Below are 18,060 nucleotides of genomic sequence, written 5' to 3'. Positions count from 1 at the left end.
ACCTGACTGAGGAATGGATTACTCATACGCTGTACATGCTCTGTGCGGACACAGCGGGGCGACATTGCTCCCTCCACTGCCTGCCTGGAGCGGCCTGCAGGAGGGAAAGGGTTACATCACCAAACCCATCGCCAAGCAACGGCCTGACCACAGAAGCCCCGCCCCTTCCCTGCAGCAATCCAATCACAGCTGCCGTGCTTTTTACTCTGTCTGGGGTTGTAGGGGGGCGTCGCCGGGGAGCGGAGCCTGATTTCTCATGGGCGAATGAGCGTGCGGGCATGTAAATGAGAAGCGCGGTGGTTGGCTGGGCGTTTAGCACATGAAAACCGGCTGCGGCCGAGGAGGAGTCAGATTGAACGAAGTTACGAGATAGAGCGGACTGTGTGTGAGACTACGCTGCGCGTGCCGCTTGCAATATGACCCTGGAAGAGCTGACCGGAGAGCAAAGCCGTGGAAAGTAAGCCCCGCGCCTGGATTATCCATTGCATATGTGTGCCTGTGGCCGGGATGCTTCTGTGCCGAGCTGACCTGCTCTGGGGACAACTGGCAGGCTTGCAGAATTGCTTGGACTGTGGAGAGTGACCCCAATTTTAATTTTGGACTGTGGCAGTTGGGCTCCCCCATTCCTGGATTATTGCAGAGTTACTTTATGCTTTGGATGTTGCAGGGTGACCTCATTGCTGCATGATCTGAGGTGCTGGTGGTAACCCTATGCTGGGTGATCTGAGGTGCTTCTGCTGGATGTGACCCTATGCTGGTGGTGACCCTATGCTGGGTGATCTGAGGTGCTGGTGGTGAATTCTGCTGGATGTGACCATATGCTGGGTGATCTGAGGTGCTGGTGGTGAATTCTGCTGGATGTGACCATATGCTGGGTGATCTGAGGTGCTGGTGGTGAATTCTGCTGGATGTGACCCTATGCTGGGTGATCTGAGGTGCTTCTGCTGGATGTGACCCTATGCTGGGTGATCTGAGGTGCTTCTGCTGGCATTTACTCTTTGCTGGGTGATCTGAGGTGCTTCTGCTGACATTTACTCTTTGCTGGGTGATCTGAGGTGCTTCTGCTGGCATTTACTCTTTGCTGGGTGATCTGAGGTGCTTCTGCTGGCATTTACTCTTTGCTGGGTGATCTGAGGTGCTTCTGCTGGCATTTACTCTTTGCTGGGTGATCTGAGGTGCTTCTGCTGGATGTGACCCTATGCTGGGTGATCTGAGGTGCTTCTGCTGGATGTGACCCTATGCTGGGTGATCTGAGGTGCTTCTGCTGGATGTGACCCTATGCTGGGTGATCTGAGGTGCTTCTGCTGGATGTGACCCTATGCTGGGTGATCTGAGGTGCTTCTGCTGGATGTGACCCTATGCTGGGTGATCTGAGGTGCTTCTGCTGGATGTGACCCTATGCTGGGTGATCTGAGGTGCTTTTGCTGGATGTGACCCTATGCTGGGTGATCTGAGGTGCTTTTGCTGGATGTGACCCTATGCTGGGTGATCTGAGGTGCTTTTGCTGGATGTGACCCTATGCTGGGTGATCTGAGGTGCTTTTGCTGGATGTGACCCTATGCTGGGTGATCTGAGGTGCTTCTGCTGGATGTGACCGTATGCTGGGTGATCTGAGGTGCTTCTGCTGGATGTGACCCTATGCTGGGTGATCTGAGGTGCTTCTGCTGGATGTGACCCTATGCTGGGTGATCTGAGGTGCTTCTGCTGGATGTGACCCTATGCTGGGTGATCTGAGGTGCTTCTGCTGGATGTGACCCTATGCTGGGTGATCTGAGGTGCTTCTGCTGGATGTGACCCTATGCTGGGTGATCTGAGGTGCTTCTGCTGGATGTGACCCTATGCTGGGTGATCTGAGGTGCTTCTGCTGGCGGTGACCCTATGCTGGGCGATCTGAGTTGCTCTTGGTGGATTCTGCTGGATGTGACCCTATGCTGGGTGACCTGAGGTGTTTCTGTGACTTGCAGAGGGTGACCTGATTGTCATTATGGCAGCAGGGTTACCTGGGATGACCATAACCCCATTCTGTTGCAGCTGATCAGTTGGTGAGCTGCTCTGTAGCATGCATTGTGGGGGGCTCATGTATGGAGACCCTTTTGGTGCTATGTTTTTTTTTTTTAATTAGGAAAATTCAGAGTGACCCCCATCCTTTGATGCATGCTGGACAGTGACCGCTGGGTAGTAGCTGTTGTTGGAGGTGATGACTTCCTTGCTTTTGAGTGCATGAGGAGTAACCCTGCTGTGACTGTGAGGGGTAGAAGTAACTTTCTTAGCTGCAAAGTGACCTGAACTTTTGTGATGATTTGTTTTTTTTTTTTTTTTCTTGTTTTTTTTCCGGGTTCCCTACATGCTGGAGTGATTCTGCTGTCACTGTGTGTTCTGGGAAAGCTGTAGCTGTGACAGTTGCAGGGGGCCAGTTGGGTGTGCAGGCTGAGCTTGGCTTGCAGTGAGACTGATTTTTACAAGACTATCTAGAGGTGTGTGGGGGTGACCCCCCCCCCCCCCCCCTCTTGATTCTTAGGGTGTATTGGAGGGGGACCTTTGTCAGTAACAAACAAAGGTGACCGGTGCTGTTTGCCTGTGAATCAGATGTGAGTCAGTTGTTGCTGTCTTTGGTTTTTCATCTGTCTAATCCCTGTCTTGTTGTTTCAGGATGGACAGTGTGGGAACTGCATTGGAGGAGGTGCTGAACAAAGCCAAAGTACAGAGGACCATCACCATTGGGGTGTACGAGGCTGCCAAACTGCTCAATGTGTAAGTACAACCCTTGCCCTTCTGCTATTGTTTTCTTTGTGTAGATCTGCAGGGCATGCTGGAACTTGTAGTGCCTCTGCAGCTGGGTTTTGCAGCTATGGGCATTCAAGCACTCTGTAACTCCCCTGCATCTGGGCAAGTAGGTTGCCCATAACTGGTGTGGCTGATGCAAAATGCTTTGTTTTTATATATAGATGGGTTACATTAAATGCATTTCCATATTGTTTACCCTTCTGGTAGGAAGTGGACCTGAACGCATAACTTCCCTGTCTGCTCTAAAAGATAAGAAATAACATAATAGCCTTTAAAGGAAAACATGTCTTTGTTACAGCTGATACATATCCTGCAATAAATCTGCATTGTCTACTTCCTGCTTTCATGGAAGCAGACATAGTGTTAACATCCTGTGTTTACAAGTGAGATCTCTGCTGTGGCAGTCAGCTGACACAGGTAGGAGATCAAATTACAACTTGTGATTAGTCACATATGAGGGGGGATTAGACAGGTTAAACTTTCTAAATGCATACAGGGTGCATTTCTCTGTTTTCCTTTTGTCCTGTGCAAGAGTTCTGGTCCACTCTAAAGATTGTAGTAGCCACATGGGGGACATACTTATTCTGCTGCAGGACAAGCTAACAAGCTATGGCTATAGAGAGCATCCTCCAGTCTGTTGCAATAGTGTATTGTAGCATATAGGATAATTGCATAGTTCTGCATGCTCTGCATTGTTTGATTAGGGAATACCAGCAGTCTTGGGGTTTTTGTGTTTTGTGAACTGCTATCTGCATTGTGTCCTGACCTCTCGATCTGCGTCTGCTTTGCAGGGACCCAGACAACGTGGTGCTTTGTCTGCTGGCCACAGATGAAACGGAAGACCAGGATGTCGCTCTGCAGATCCACTTTACTCTGATCCAGGCATTCTGCTGTGAGAATGACATCAACATCCTGAGAGTGCACAACATGAGCCGGCTGGCTGAGATCCTGGGCGGATCTGACAAGCCTGGAGAACCTGCCGACCTGCATTGTATTCTGATCAATGTAAGTGGCCTTCTCTCGCTAAGCATGTTAGAGGGGCGGGAGCTGGGCGGAGCCCACAAGTAGCATTCCAGGCTATACCTGAGGGGGGAATTGCTACTGTGGGTTGCCGCTGGTTACTGTGTATCTGCTTTATTAAGCCTGGGACGGACGTCACTGCTTGTGTAACGTGACGATAATGGAATGTCACTTGTGTATCTCTCTGTCCCATAAATAAAAGCTCATACAGTAAACAAGTGACTTATAGACCTGCATGCACAAGGGTCTAAATATGTCATTCAACAGAAGCCTCACCAATAACTACTACCTATATTTTATTCTTAAAGGGAACCCGAAGTGAGTGGAATATGGAGGCTGCCATATTTATTTCCTTTTAAATAATACCAGTTACCTGGCAGCCCTGCTGATTATTATTATTATTATTATTATTATTTTTTTTGTGTGTGCTGCAGTAGTGTCTGAACCACACACCTGAAACAAGCATGCAGCTAATCCAGTCAGACTTCAGTCAGAAACACCTGATCTGCTGCATGCTTGTTCAGGGGCTATGGCTAAAAGTATTAGAGGCAGAGGATCAGCTGGATAGCCAGGCAACTGGTATTGCTTAAAAGAAAATAAATATGGCAGCCTCCGTATCCTTCTAACTTCAGGTGTCCTTTTAAATTGTTCTGTGGTGGTCATTTAAGGCCCATAGCACATATGCTTTATTACATTTCAGGGGTTATTTTGCAATCTTGCTGTTGCCATGTATACAGGGGTCGCCTTGGCATCCATGTGTACTTTTCCAACATGGGTTGATTGGTTGCCGTGGGCAACATTTCCAGTGTTTGTGATCCCACATTCTTCGGAATCCACTATTTCATACTCCCCTTAAGGCTATGTTCACTGTAGAGTGATGCGTCTGGTATTATAATTGCATTGCTAATGCAGTGCAGTTATATTGTAATGATGCATGTTTGCAGCGCAGTGGAATACATTGGCATAACAGGATGCCTGCAGCACGGTATCTGCATAACGCCCATTAATAGGTGCAGTGAAGCATACTGTAAGCTTCACTGTATGCATGTAAATACTCTCCATGCAACTGTTTCTCTCTGTGTTGCAGTCTTGCCTTTTGTAGGATATACAATACAACGTCCCACTGAATATAGCCTATTCGTTTTCAGTTTAGTTTTGGTCAGTATTGTGAAGAATTCAAGTCCCTGCTGGGATATTATTGCTCTCTGGGACCCTGCTGGAGCCATTTCTGGGTTGGCCAGATTTTTAACTCTTGTCTCTCACTGGGACAAAAAGTGGGGAAAAGTGTCTTTTTAACAGGGACACAGACAGCATTAAAACAAAAACCATAGAGGCTGTAACTGGTCCTCGGACTTAACACCACCTGGGCGTTACGGACGAGCTCAGCTCGTCCAGTAACGCCGCGGTGGATTGCTCGGGCCATTTTTTTTTTTTTTTTTAAATACATTTTATCGATCCGCAGCTACCCGCCGCGAAAGAGGGCGACGGAGGAAGCCCTGCAGGAAATCCCGTTCAGAACGGGATTTCCTGATGGGTATGATCGCCGGCGGCAATCGGAAGGGAGGAGGGAATCGTGTAGCTAGCGCTAGGCTAGCTACATGGGGGAAAAAAAAATTAAGTTAAAAAAAAAACCCTCCCGCGGCCGTGCGCCGCACGTAATCAGAACGCTAGGGAGGTTAAATCGATATACCCAGTTCTAGCTGTAGCTTCTGCAATGTTTGGTGGCTGGATGTAATTGCTGTGACAATCTCACCTTCAGCCTTTAATTGCATGCCCAGGGTTGGTTACCCCTGCCAGGAGTGGCCTGTCACTGTGGCTGTACCCCTGCCAGGAGTGGCCTGTCACTGTGGCTGTACCCCTGCCAGGAGTGGCCTGTCACTGTGGCTGTACCCCTGCCAGGAGTGGCCTGTCACTGTGGCTGTACCCCTGCCAGGAGTGGCCTGTCACTGTGGCTGTACCCCTGCCAGGAGTGGCCTGTCACTGTGGCTGGTTACCCCTGCCAGGAGTGCCTTGTGGCTGTTTGCATTGCACCTGTTCTCACACTGCCACCCACTCAGGGCGTGTAGCACACCTTGATTTTAGTATTTCCGGCTCAAAATGGAAAAAAAAAAAAAGCAAACAATTGATGTTGAGAGAGGGTACTATAGGCCTGCCCATCCCTTGGTTTCTGTTGCCAGCTTCTCGCACAGTTCCCAAGCTCCTGTGAGAGTGACTCATTCCCACATTCCTAAGCTCCATGCATTCCCCACCCCTGGAAGCAGTTTCGGTAATGCTAGATCACAGTGACTTTTCTCTGCCACACTTTTACTGAGTGGACTTTAAACAACGGGCCGTGACATCACCACTAGAGCATTCCTGTCCTCGGCTTGTTCTGACATGTCCCGTTACTAACAGAAGCTACCTGCTAGAGGAACAGGTGCAGGGAAAGGATACTCCAGCTTATATTACACTTTGGGCTTGATTCACTAGAGAGTGCTAACTGCTTTCACAGCAGTTATCACACAAACTGGCGCTCGCAAACATTTTCATGTGAAAAGCATCACTTCACATAATGGGCTGTGATAGGACAAACCGTGATAGGACAAATATCACAACTTTCCAAAGTTATCACACTTGGGCTTGATTTACTAAACCATGATAACGCATATCACATCCGCTCGTTTTTTTCGCATGCAATCGCAAATTTTCGTCCGCAATTGCGCGAGAATTTGCAATTGCGCACAAAATGTGCGTGAAAATGGTAGTTAGGCCGTGATATGAGTTATTACGGGTTAGTAAATCAAGCCCAATAAAGGAATGCGCGCGATCACATGAACGTTTCACAGCGCACGGGATCGCACGATAACCTTCGGTTATCACGTGAAGCTCATGCTGTTTGCGTGTAAACTTTTTGCTCGTGGCAGAGCGTGTGATAACTGCTGCTGTGAATCAAGCCCCTTATGTGCAAGGCCCGAATACATTAACTTTTTCTTTTTTTGTAAACTTTGTCTTTAAAAAAAACTGTATTTATAAATCTTCTTTTTCTCTTTTCATTCTAGCACCCACACACTTCACCGGTGAAGGATCCCGCCATCAACCAAGTCATAAACTTCTGCAAAGAGAGTCGCTACCTGGACCAGTGGGTTCCAGTCATCAACCTGCCCGAACGGTGATCTGCCTCTGAAAGCCACAAAGGACACTTTCAGTTTTAAAACTAAAATTAAAAAAAAAAGGGACGCGTGTGGCGTCCGTTCTTTTTTTCCGGAGGACTCTTCCGCCTGTAAAGCGAGGATTGCAAAATGTGTAAAAAAATCTAAAAAAAAACAATGACCATCGTTCTGTGGTTGGCTGCCTTGCGCGGTTGTTGGAAGTGAGGTGCAAGCGGTTGTTTGTGAGGAATGGCGGGGAGAGGCGGAGCGATTATCATTCCGGGACTTTCACAGATACAGAACTTGGTGCCTTTGTGACGTTCGGGAGGGTCGGCACAGGTCTTGGAGTAAAAGCAGAAGTGATGGGGTCTTTTCTGACATGGTGTTAAAACGAACAGCTGATGTTTAAGTTGTCCATTGAAAAAGTTTAATTTATTTTCTTTAAGCTATATATATTAAGATATATTTATGCAACTTTGTTACTTATTTTATGAATTCCAGAAGCTGGTACTTTTTTATATGCCGAGTGTGATGAGATGAGAGATGGTGGAACCTGTTTTCCATTGGAATGTTTGAAATAAAAATCTTTCAAATGGCTTTCATTGTCAAGTCTCCTTCTTCTATATAAAGTGGACCTGGACTGTATGGGTTAAACTAATAATAATAATAATAATAATAATAATAATAATACCCTTTTTCTTAAAGAGACACTGAAGCGAAAAAAAAAAATATGATATAGTGAATTGGTTGTGTACTATGAATAATTACTAGAAGATTAGCAGCAAAGAAAATATTCTCATAGGGCTGGAACCCACAAGAGCGTTTTTTTGAGCATTTTGGCAGCGCTGCGATACGCTAGCGTTTTGCCAAAACGCTCAGCTGATGATGGATGGGGCAACTTCCACAGGAGCGTTTGCGTTTCCCAGAAACGCAAACGCAGGACATGCAGCATTTTGGGAGCGTTAGCGCTTCAATGTAAAGTATTGAAACGCTCAGCAAAACTTAAACTGAGCGGTTTTGCTAGCATTTTGGTGTTCAGCACACTGTAACAAAATAAAAAATAATTCACAGGACCAATCAGGATAAAAACGCAAAACGCTACACAACCGCTGAGCAAAAAAATACAATGTTGCAAAACGCGACCGCAAACGCGCATGAATCCGCTTGCAAACTGCTCAGACAAAACTCTAGCGGTAGCGTTTTGCGTTTGCTGTTTTCAGTGGGTTCCAGGCCATACTTTTATTTTCAGGTGTATATAGGCTTCAATTCATCAAAGTGTTTTTTCTAACATTGCATCATTCTATAATATGTGCAGATTACACAACACTCAGCATTCAAAATGAGTCTTTCAGAGCAGTCTGTGAAGTAATGACCTCTCCTCTAGCAGAGGAAAAGTAAATAGTCCAGGAACAGTTGAGATAATAAAAGTCAGATAACAGCCCTCTAAGGGCTTGTTTCCACTGTTGCAACGCGATTTCGGCCGCATTCCGACGCTTGTAAAAACGCATGCAGATGCGTTTTTACCCGCGATTTCGCATGCGATTTCGCATGGCAGGGTGCCATGCGAAATTAACCATGACACTGCCAGGGCTAAATAAAATTGAAAAAGGTGCGAAATCGCGGGTAAAAACGCATGTAACAAACGCATGCGTTTTTACTATTAAATACATTAGCGGCGATTCGCACGGATTCCCGACGCAGGCGAATTCGTTGGCTCTTTTGTGTGTTTTTTTTTTACCGCTGAAAAAAACGCACCTCAACAACGCTACAGTGGAAACAGGCCCATCCACTTGCATTACATGTGCGGATCTGCATGCGTTGGACGCATGCAGATTCGCGATAGTGGGAACGAGCCCTAAGTCGGAGAGCTTAATGGCTTGTTTGCATAGAGATAACAACTGGAGTTTCTTAAATCTTCCTGTACTGGAAACAATCGTAATGTTTTATTTCTTAACTGTGCTACACATACAAATCATAATATCATCATTTTTTTTTTTCACTTCAGTGTCTTTTTAAATGGAGCCCAAGGTGAGAGACCTATGATGGCTGATGTTTGTTTATTTTTAAAGTGAACCAGAGACGAACCACCCTCATGTATCTTACCATATATATCAGTGGGAACATTAGAGAAAACACCTACCCTGCTCTCTGTTTCATTGTTAACTGTTCAGCTTGCGTCATTTCTTTTAACTCTTGTGAGTATAACTTTTATATTGCAATAAAAAAACTTTAAGGTAATGCACTATAGTGCGCTCCATTTCTTCTACAGACACTCTTTGCCCTACTACGTGGAGCAGCATAGAACATTGACCCCAACAGTTAAGAAGATTACTACTGTGTTTGTTGGACTGCAGCTTCCAGTGAGGAGCGCAAGAACATTCTTCTTGTTAAGCCTCCTCTACACAGTCCAATTTTCCATCAGATCGGATCTTAGACGGATCTATTAGATAATTTCTAACTGGTCAAATCGGATTGCGTTAGATTTTGCAATAGACTTTGGGTACTTATCAAAGCAAAATCTATCACAAAATTGATCTGAAACAATTTGGACGTCTACACACAATGCAGTCATCTATCTGATGGAAAATTGCACCGTGTAGATGAGGCTTAATGCAACGACCAAGCAAGGCAATGGGGCCTAGCACACTTGCGGCGTTGCGTGTGAAGTGCCCAATCGAATGCTGACTACCTGTAAAATCAACAGTGCGTGACCGTCGGACTTGCACGGCAGAATTAAAGGGAACCTAAACTGAGAAGAATATGGGGTTTTTTTCCCCCCGTTTAAAAAAAAATACCAGTCCTGTGTCTCTAATACTTTTAGTTACAGCCCCTCAACAAGCATGCAGATCAGGTGCTCTGACTGAAGTCAGACTGGACTAGCTGCATGCTTGTTTCCGGTGTGGGATTCAGCCCCTACTGCAGCAAAAGGGATCAGTAGGATTGCCAAGCAACTGGTATTGTTTAAAAGGAAACCTCCATATCTCTTTCAGTTAAGGTTCCCTTAAAAGTCAACGGGTGCCGCAGAAACTTTAAAGATGTCGGCGGTACATGTGGTACATGGTCAGAACAACGGGAATAGGATGGGGAAACCCGGGGATCCAAGTGACGTACTTCCTGTCCGGGAGGGGGTACGTCACTGTGCGGGGGGGGGGGGGGGTGAAGGGGTGGCTCTATACATATGACCTTGTGGGAACACTGCTGCAGGGTAATGTGAGTTTTTATTTTTTTTTGGGCGATGGGGCGGAGCATTGCAAATATATGTATGTCGCTTGGAAGGGGTCTATCAAAATCAAGGAGTACATTTGATTGGCTTAAAGGGGAACTTCAGCCTAAACAAACATACTGTCATTAAGTTACATTAGTTATGTTAATTAGAATAGATAGGTAATATATTTTTTTACCCACCCTGTTTTAAAAGAACAGGCAAATGTTTGTGATTCATGGGGGCTGCCATCTTTGTCATGGGGGCAGCCATCTTTTTGGTTGAAAGGAGGTGACAAGGAGCAGGAAACAGTTCCAAATGTCCTGTGTCCTGATAACCCCTCCCAGCTGCACACGCTAGGCTTTAAATGTCAAATTCAAAATGTAAAAAAAGAAAAATTTGCACCAAAACAGCAGAACGAGAGCAACAACATCAGAAATTCCATCATGCTTTGCACAGCATCAGGGGAAAAAAGCCCGGGCAGTTTTCTTCTATGCAGCTAAAAATGAGGCTTGGATAAGAGAAACAAAGTTCTGATGCTGTGAAACTGTTAAAGAAACACCAAGCCTTTTCAGTGCTGCTGAGTCGATTTTTAGTCCGGACGTTCACTTTAAGTTCACGCTGCATACAGTTTGCATTATATTTGCATGCAAGGTAGAATTATTTGCAACTTATTGACCATCTGTACTGTACCACAATGGAGGCAGGATGTAGAGATGTGATGTGACATTTTCCTAACAGGGACACATGTCAATAAACACGCTACAAAAAAAAAAAAATCCTAGAGAGTGTTATTGTTTAATAAAGCTTTCCATGTCATTGCTAGAGACCGTTCCACATGCTTGTCACTCGCTGTCACAACAGTGGAAGTCACACAATTCCAGATGAGCGCAGTGTTTTGGGACACGTGAATCTGGCGTGTGCTGGAAGTGATCGGGCCGTGGTGGAGAGGGGTAACCTCCCCCATGTATCCACCTCTCCTTGCTATGCTGCATGCTGTTCTACATCTTCCTGAGGGCTCGTTTCCACTGTTGCGGCGCGATTTCGCCGGCATTCCGACGCTTGTAAAAACGCATGCGGATGCGTTTCCGCATGCGTTTTTACCCGCGATTTCGCATGGCAGGGTGCCATGCGAAATTAACCATGACACTGCCAGGGCAAAATAAAATTGAAAAAGGTGCAAAATCGCACGCGAAATCGCGGGTAAAAACGCATGTAACAAACGCATGCGTTTTTACTATTAAATACATTAGCGGCGATTCGCATGCATTCCACTCGCAGGCGAATTCGTTGGCTCTTTTGTGCGTTTTTTTTACCGCTGAAAAAAACGCACCTCAACAACGCTACAGTGGAAACAGGCCCATCCACTTGCATTACATGTGCGAATCTGCATGCGTTGGACGCATGCAGATTCGCGATAGTGGAAATGAGCCCTGACACTTCCACCTTCACAAGCAGAAGTGTCGGTAAGATGGAGCATAGAATGCGGCTCATTGGAGACATAGATGAATTAACCCTTTCTGCCGTGGCCCTCGCCCCTCCCATACATGCCGGGCCAGGTGGTTTTGCGAAAGTGTCATCACCTAACTTTGCTTAAATCAGCAGTCACCCATAACCCACTTTAGTGTACACCAAAAATATTAAAGGGGCACTACAGTGAAAAACTGTAAAATTTAAAATATGTGCAAACATATACAAATAAGTACATTTTTTTTCCAGAGTAAAATGAGCCATACATTACTTCTCTCCTATGTTGCTGTCACTTACAGTAGGTAGTAGAAATCTGACAGAAGTGACAGGTTTTGGACTAGTCCATCTCTTTATAGGGGATTCTCAGGGATATATTTATTTTCAAAAGCACTTAGTGAATGGCAGTTGCCCTGTCCAACTGCCAAAAAACTGTGTAGGGAGCAGGACAGCTGGCAGGCATCATTGTTTAAATCCTTTTTTTCTGGAATATCTTAAGAATAAAAGTCTTGCTGAGAATCCCCTATGAATAGATGGACTAGTCCAAAACCTGTCGGTTCTGTCAGATTTTTACTGCCTACTGTAAGTGACAGCAACATAGGAGAAAAGTAATTTATGGCTCATTTTACTCCGGAAAAAAATTACTTCTTATTTGTATATGTTTGCACATATGCTAAATTTTACATTTTTTCGCTGTAGTGCCCCTTTAAGTGTGTAAACCGTTTCATGGAGTTTTATTACCTCTCCTCCCTCCCAGAGGCAGAAGATGGAGGAGACTGAAGAAAATAGATCTACGGTGAATAATGTTCTCTATTGGTCATCATTGCATAACCTCAGCGGGCTGACTAAACTGTGTGGAAGTGTCCTGAGTCTTCTCCAGCCCTCCAGGATCCCCTCTCCCCAGTGAATACTGCCGTTCATCTCTTGACCATAGGGTTGCCAGGTGTCCGGTTTTAGACCGGACAGTCCGGTTTTTGGCCGCTGTGTCCTGTCCAAAAAGGCATGCTAAACCGGACAATTAAGATGTCCGGTTTTATGCCTTTTGCCACTTGCCGCCACCCGTCCGCCAGCGCTGCGCGACCGCTGATTCGCTGCCTGGCTGTCAGTCAAAGGCACAGCCAGCCAGCTTACGCGGCGTAAGTTACGCCAGCTTAAGTACCGCCCCCGAGCCCGCGCTTCCCGACGTTGCTACGGCAACGCCAACGCTGCGTTGCCAACGCACGCATGACGTGCGTCACTCACGTCATTTGCAATGCGATTCTGCATCTGCGAAGGAAGCAAGGTAAGGTCAGGAGTCTGGAGATATGGTGAGTGAGTGACCCATAATTCTCTGGTTTTATTTCCGCTCTTTGTGTGCATTGGCTCCGCTCTATCTCCCCTCCATATAGTCCAGGCGTGACTTTCAATCTCATTCAATCTCGCCTGAGCCCGCTGCTTACTATACTTTACACTTGAATTCATACTATTGTACAACGCAATTTATACTGTTATACTGTTATATTTGTTATATTTGCTCAAAATGTGTACATACATGTATGCGCAGATTTTAACTTTATGCCTATGTATGTCCACTTTATTGTTCTCAATAAAAAATTTTGGTGGGAAAAAAAAAATAAATTTTAAAACTTCCCGCAAGAAATCGACCACTTCACTGTGCAAAAACGCCATAAATGCATTGCATTATTTGCATAGTTTTCCAGTTTTGTAATAGTTTTCTGCTCTGTCTCTTATTATGTGCATTTACTGGTGAAAAGCGGTCTCTTATTATGTGCATTTACTGGTGAAAATTGGTCTCTTATGTGCATGTACTGGTGAGGACAGTTAGTGACATGGCTATGTACTCTGTAATGTGCTGCAGAAGATGTCAGTGCGATATAAATACTGTAAAAAACATTTTTTAAAAAGCCCATTGCTTAGCCCCACTCTACATAAAAGTGCGCTTCTGACTCCGCCCCTAACTCCACCCCCTGTCCGGTTTTCTCCATCAGCCAACCTGGCAACCCTACTTGACCATATATCATTGCCCGATTCAGAGGCCTTATCTCAGGCGCAGGTGGCACGGGAGATGTGTTCTGCTGCCTGGAAATGTACCAGTGATTTTAGGCATGCTTTGCTCCATCACAACCTCTGCATACAACCTATGCAAGCAGAAATCTGGGTCAGCATGAAGTGTGGATATCTGGCAATTTGAGGATCACAATTTCAGGGTATGACTAGGTTAATTCCTACTAACAGGCGATTAGAATACAGCCTTGTGACCTGTAACGTTATACTGTCCTGTTTTGGTGACTGGTGGTAATACTCTCGAAGAACCAGCTAAAGCCAAAACTGAACAAAGCACATTCTGAACGCAAACATGCTGGCTCAAGTGAATGAGACCTGGAACGCACTACAAATCGCTAGTGTCTTAAATTAGCGTTTTGTAAGCGATTTCAAGTTTTCTGGTGATTTTAGTAGCAATTTTAATTAAAGTGTGTAAGCTTTTTGCCAGCGATAGTGTAGCGATTTGCGATTTTAATTCTGATTGGTCCTTTTAATGTAGTATAATTTTTTAGTTTGAAGTAATTTAAAATTGCACAAATCGCTATGTGTAGTGATTCATGAGCAATTTGTCAGCAATTTAATACTTTACATTGAAGCACAAACTCTCCCAAAATACTGCATGCCCTGCGATTACGATTTTGCTCATCGCAATCCCTACTGTGGAATTTGTTACATTTTACATTGGCAGAGCGTTTAAGGAAATCGCTAGCAATTTAAAGCGCTCCCTAAACGCTCAAAAATGCGCTCTAGTGGGTTCCAGCCCTGACATATATTACATTACATGACCTGAAGCTCGGGTACACATACAGTGGGTTGCAAAAGTATTCGGCCCCATTGAAGTTTTCCACACATTACTGCCACAAACATGCATCAATTTTATTGGACTTCCACGTGAAAGACCAATACAAAGTGGTGTACATGTGAGAAGTGGATCGAAAATCATACATGATTCCCAACATTTTTTACAAATAAATAACTGCAAAGTGGGGTGTGCGTAATTATTCGGCCCCCTGAGTCAATACTTTGTAGAACCACCTTTTGCTGCAATTACAGCTGCCAGTCTTTTAGGGTATGTCTCTACCAGCTTTGCACATCTAGAGACTGAAATCCTTGCCCATTCTTCTTTGCAAAACAGCTCCAGCTCAGCCAGATTAGATGCACAGCGTTTGTGAACAGCAGTTTTCAGATCTTGCCACAGATTCTCAATTGGATTTAGATCTGGACTTTGACTGGGCCATTCTAACACATAAATATGTTTTGTTTCAAACCATTCCATTGGTGCCCTGGCTTTATGTTTAGGGTCATTGTCCTGCTGGAAGGTGAACCTCCGCCCCAGTCTCAAGTCTTTTTCAGTCTCCAAGGGGTTTTCTTCCAAGTTTGTCCTGTATTTGGCTCCATCCATCTTGCCATCAACTCTGACCAGCTTCCCTGTCCCTGCTGAAGAGAAGCACCCCCACAGCATGATGCTGCCACCACCATATTTGACAGTGGGGATGGTGTGTTCAGAGTGATGTACAGTGTTAGTTTTCTGCCACACATAGCGTTTTGCATTTTGGCCAAAAAGTTCAATTTTGGTCTCATCTGACCAGAGCACCTTCTTCCACATGGTTGCTGTGTCCCCCACATGGCTTGTGGCAAACTGCACACGGGACTTCTTATGCTTTCTGTTAACAATGCCTTTCTTCTTGCCACTCTTCCATAAAGGCCAACTTTGTACAATGCATGACTAATAGTTGTCCTATGGACAGAGTCTCCCACCTGAGCTGTAGATCTCTGCAGCTCGTCCAGAGTCACCATGGGCCTCTTGAATGCATTTCTGATCAGCGCTCTCCTTGTTCGGCCTGTGAGTTTAGGTGGATGGCCTTGTCTTGGTAGGTTTACAGTTGTGCCATACTCCTTCCATTTCTGAATGATCGCTTGAACAGTGCTCCGTTCAAGGCTTTGGAAATCTTTTTGTAGTCTAAGCCTGCTTTAAATTTCTCAATAACTTTATCCCTGACCTGTCTTGTGTGTTCTTTGGACTTCACGGTGTTGTTGCTCCCAATATTCTCTTAGACAATCTCTGATGCCCTCATAGAGCAGCTGTATTTGTACTGACATTAGATTACACACAGGTGCACTCTATTTAGTCATTAGCACTCATCAGGCAATGTCTATAGGCAACTGACTGCACTCAGATTAAAGGGGGCCGAATAATTATGCACACACCACTTTGCAGTTATTTATTTGTAAAAAATGTTTGGAATCATGTATGATTTTCGTTCCACTTCTCACGTGTACACCACTTTGTGTTGGTCTTTCATGTGGAATGTCAATAAAATTGATGCATGTTTGTGGCAGTAATATGACAAAATGTGGAAAACTTCAAGGGGGCCGAATACTTTTGCAACCCACTGTACTTACCTAAGATCCTGGATCCTGTAGAGCAGGGGTGTCAAATTCATTCACGTAAGGGGCTAAAATCTAAAACATAGCCCAAGTCGCTGGCCAAATTTTTTTTATCAGGATTTAGCATTTATTTAACAGTCTCAAAGTAGCGTAACAATAGTGACCGTGTGGGTGCCGCTCCTCCTCCTTGTTCAGAGTAGTGGAGCAGTTTAATATTTACCTGCTCCAGTGCTGCTTTGAGTCTCCTCTGATCTTCCTGACAGCCACATGGTCCATGCTGCATACCTCTGGCCCCTGTGGTATGTCACGTGATGGGAGAACACAGACTGTGCGACTTCCAGGAAGAACAGAAGACACACAATGCATGGCTGGAGCAGGTAAATATAGTGTACACTACTCTGCTATGTGGGGAGATGGTGTGGGAGAAAGGTGCATGTGTTTTCCCAGCCACATGCTAATTCTTTGGGGGGGGGGGGTTATTGCAGCACCCCAGCTCAAACTGACATTAATGTTTTAGACATAAACACTGTCACCGGTGTGCAGGCCCGAGGGAGAGGTGAGAAAGGCTTTAGCCTCAGGGCGCAATGTAGGAGGGCGCACACAACTCACTCAGCTATTATTCCCCTATTGTGTATGAAGCAGAGAGAAATAAGAAAAGGGGATGCATGGCAGTGACTGCAAGCCAGATAACTAGATATTAAGGTGTTGGGGGCCCTGGGGCTCCTCTTAGTCTAATAGCAATCAGTGTGGGAGGGATGGAGGGGCGCACTTTGTGTCTCAGCCTTGGGTGCTGGAGGACCATGTCTAAGCTCTACCGGTGTGTTCCTCTGATCGGGTAGGCACTGTGCTGTTCTTTTACTGCTTACAATGATGGACATTTGAAGCTCCTGAGGGCCATATAAATTGGCCTAGGGGCCACATTCGGATTGCAGGATTGACACCTGTGCTAGAGAGGTTTTCCACAGCATCCTCCATCCCCCATTGCGGCTTGCAAACCCTCCAAAGATTACCGGCAAAGGCTTGTTGGTAATCTGATCGGGACTACGTTCCTCTTCATGCACAAGTATGGCTGTACTGTTTCAGTCATGCCTGTGCAATAAGCTAAAGCTGCTCATGCATTAGCGGCTCTGTGCTACTGCGCAGGCATGGCCACCGATAGTCCTGGGCAGCGGCAGAGGACAACGTAGGAAGCCACTGGAGATCCACAGCCTTCCCTCTCCTTAGGTAAGTACTCCTTGTTGTGACAATTATTATGCCTCTGAAGAAGCGTGTATGTCCCACGACACGTGTCAGACCCGAGGGCGGCTGACACAGTCTGGGTATTACAATGGGTATTACAATGTATTACAATGTGCACCTGTCACACACAGACAGGTAGCGGACAGGCACAGTGACACTGCGTGCGCTCGCGTAGGTAGGTGGGTGCCCTGTGAACAACAGGTAGGTATATGCAGTAATGGGTATTACAATGTGCACCTGTCACACACAGACAGGCACAGTGACACTGCATGCGCTCAGCTCACGTAGGTAGGTGGGTGCACTGTGAACAACAGGTAGGTAGGTATACAGTGGAGGAAATAATTATTTGACCCCTCACTGATTTTGTAAGTTTGTCCAATGACAAAGAAATGAATAGTCTCAGAACAGTATCATTTCAATGGTAGGTTTATTTTAACAGTGGCAGATAGCACATCAAAAGGAAAATCGAAAAAACAACCTTAAATAAAAGATAGCAACTGATTTGCATTTCATTGAGTGAAATAAGTTTTTGAACCCTCTAACAATAAAAGACTTAATACTTAGTGGAAAAACCCTTGTTTGGAAGCACAGAGGTCAAACGTTTCTCTTAATTCAGCCGTGCCCAACCTACGGCCCGCGGGCCATTTGTGGCCCGCGAAGCCAGTTTCTGTGGCCCGCGCGGTGTCTGCCTGCGGAGGGGGAGAGGATCGGGTGGTATTGCGTAGTATCGGCACTCGGTGAGACGCGCATACACCAGCGTGTGCTCGTATTCAGCCCCGGGTAGCGCTG

General features: G+C 45.7%; 1 protein-coding gene across 1 annotated transcript; it reads left to right on the top strand.

Moving 5' to 3' along the window:
- The first annotated feature begins 232 nt into the window (after window positions 1–232).
- Window positions 233–7,529, top strand: GADD45A (growth arrest and DNA damage inducible alpha). Its single transcript, XM_068239262.1, has 4 exons — window positions 233–457; window positions 2,650–2,751; window positions 3,576–3,789; window positions 6,843–7,529. The coding sequence occupies exons 1-4, from the start codon at window positions 417–419 to the stop codon at window positions 6,954–6,956; spliced, it is 471 nt and encodes a 156-aa protein (XP_068095363.1). The 5' UTR covers window positions 233–416; the 3' UTR covers window positions 6,957–7,529.
- Window positions 7,530–18,060: the final 10,531 nt, after the last annotated feature.

The sequence above is a fragment of the Hyperolius riggenbachi genome, chromosome 6 (genome assembly GCF_040937935.1).
Source record: "Hyperolius riggenbachi isolate aHypRig1 chromosome 6, aHypRig1.pri, whole genome shotgun sequence".
NCBI classification, from domain to species: domain Eukaryota; kingdom Metazoa; phylum Chordata; class Amphibia; order Anura; family Hyperoliidae; genus Hyperolius; species Hyperolius riggenbachi.
This window is presented reverse-complemented; position numbering and strand designations above follow the sequence as displayed.

What these genes read in the sequence shown, in the direction of transcription:
- GADD45A (XM_068239262.1), top strand. Translation starts at nt 417, where the DNA reads ATGACCCTGGAAGAGCTGACCGGAGAGCAAAGCCGTGGAAA. An exon ending in GCTGCCAAACTGCTCAATGT is followed by an intron (nt 2,752 to 3,575) that starts GTAAGTACAACC and finishes TCTGCTTTGCAG; the next exon opens with GGACCCAGACAACGTGGTGC. An exon ending in TGCATTGTATTCTGATCAAT is followed by an intron (nt 3,790 to 6,842) that starts GTAAGTGGCCTT and finishes TTTTCATTCTAG; the next exon opens with CACCCACACACTTCACCGGT.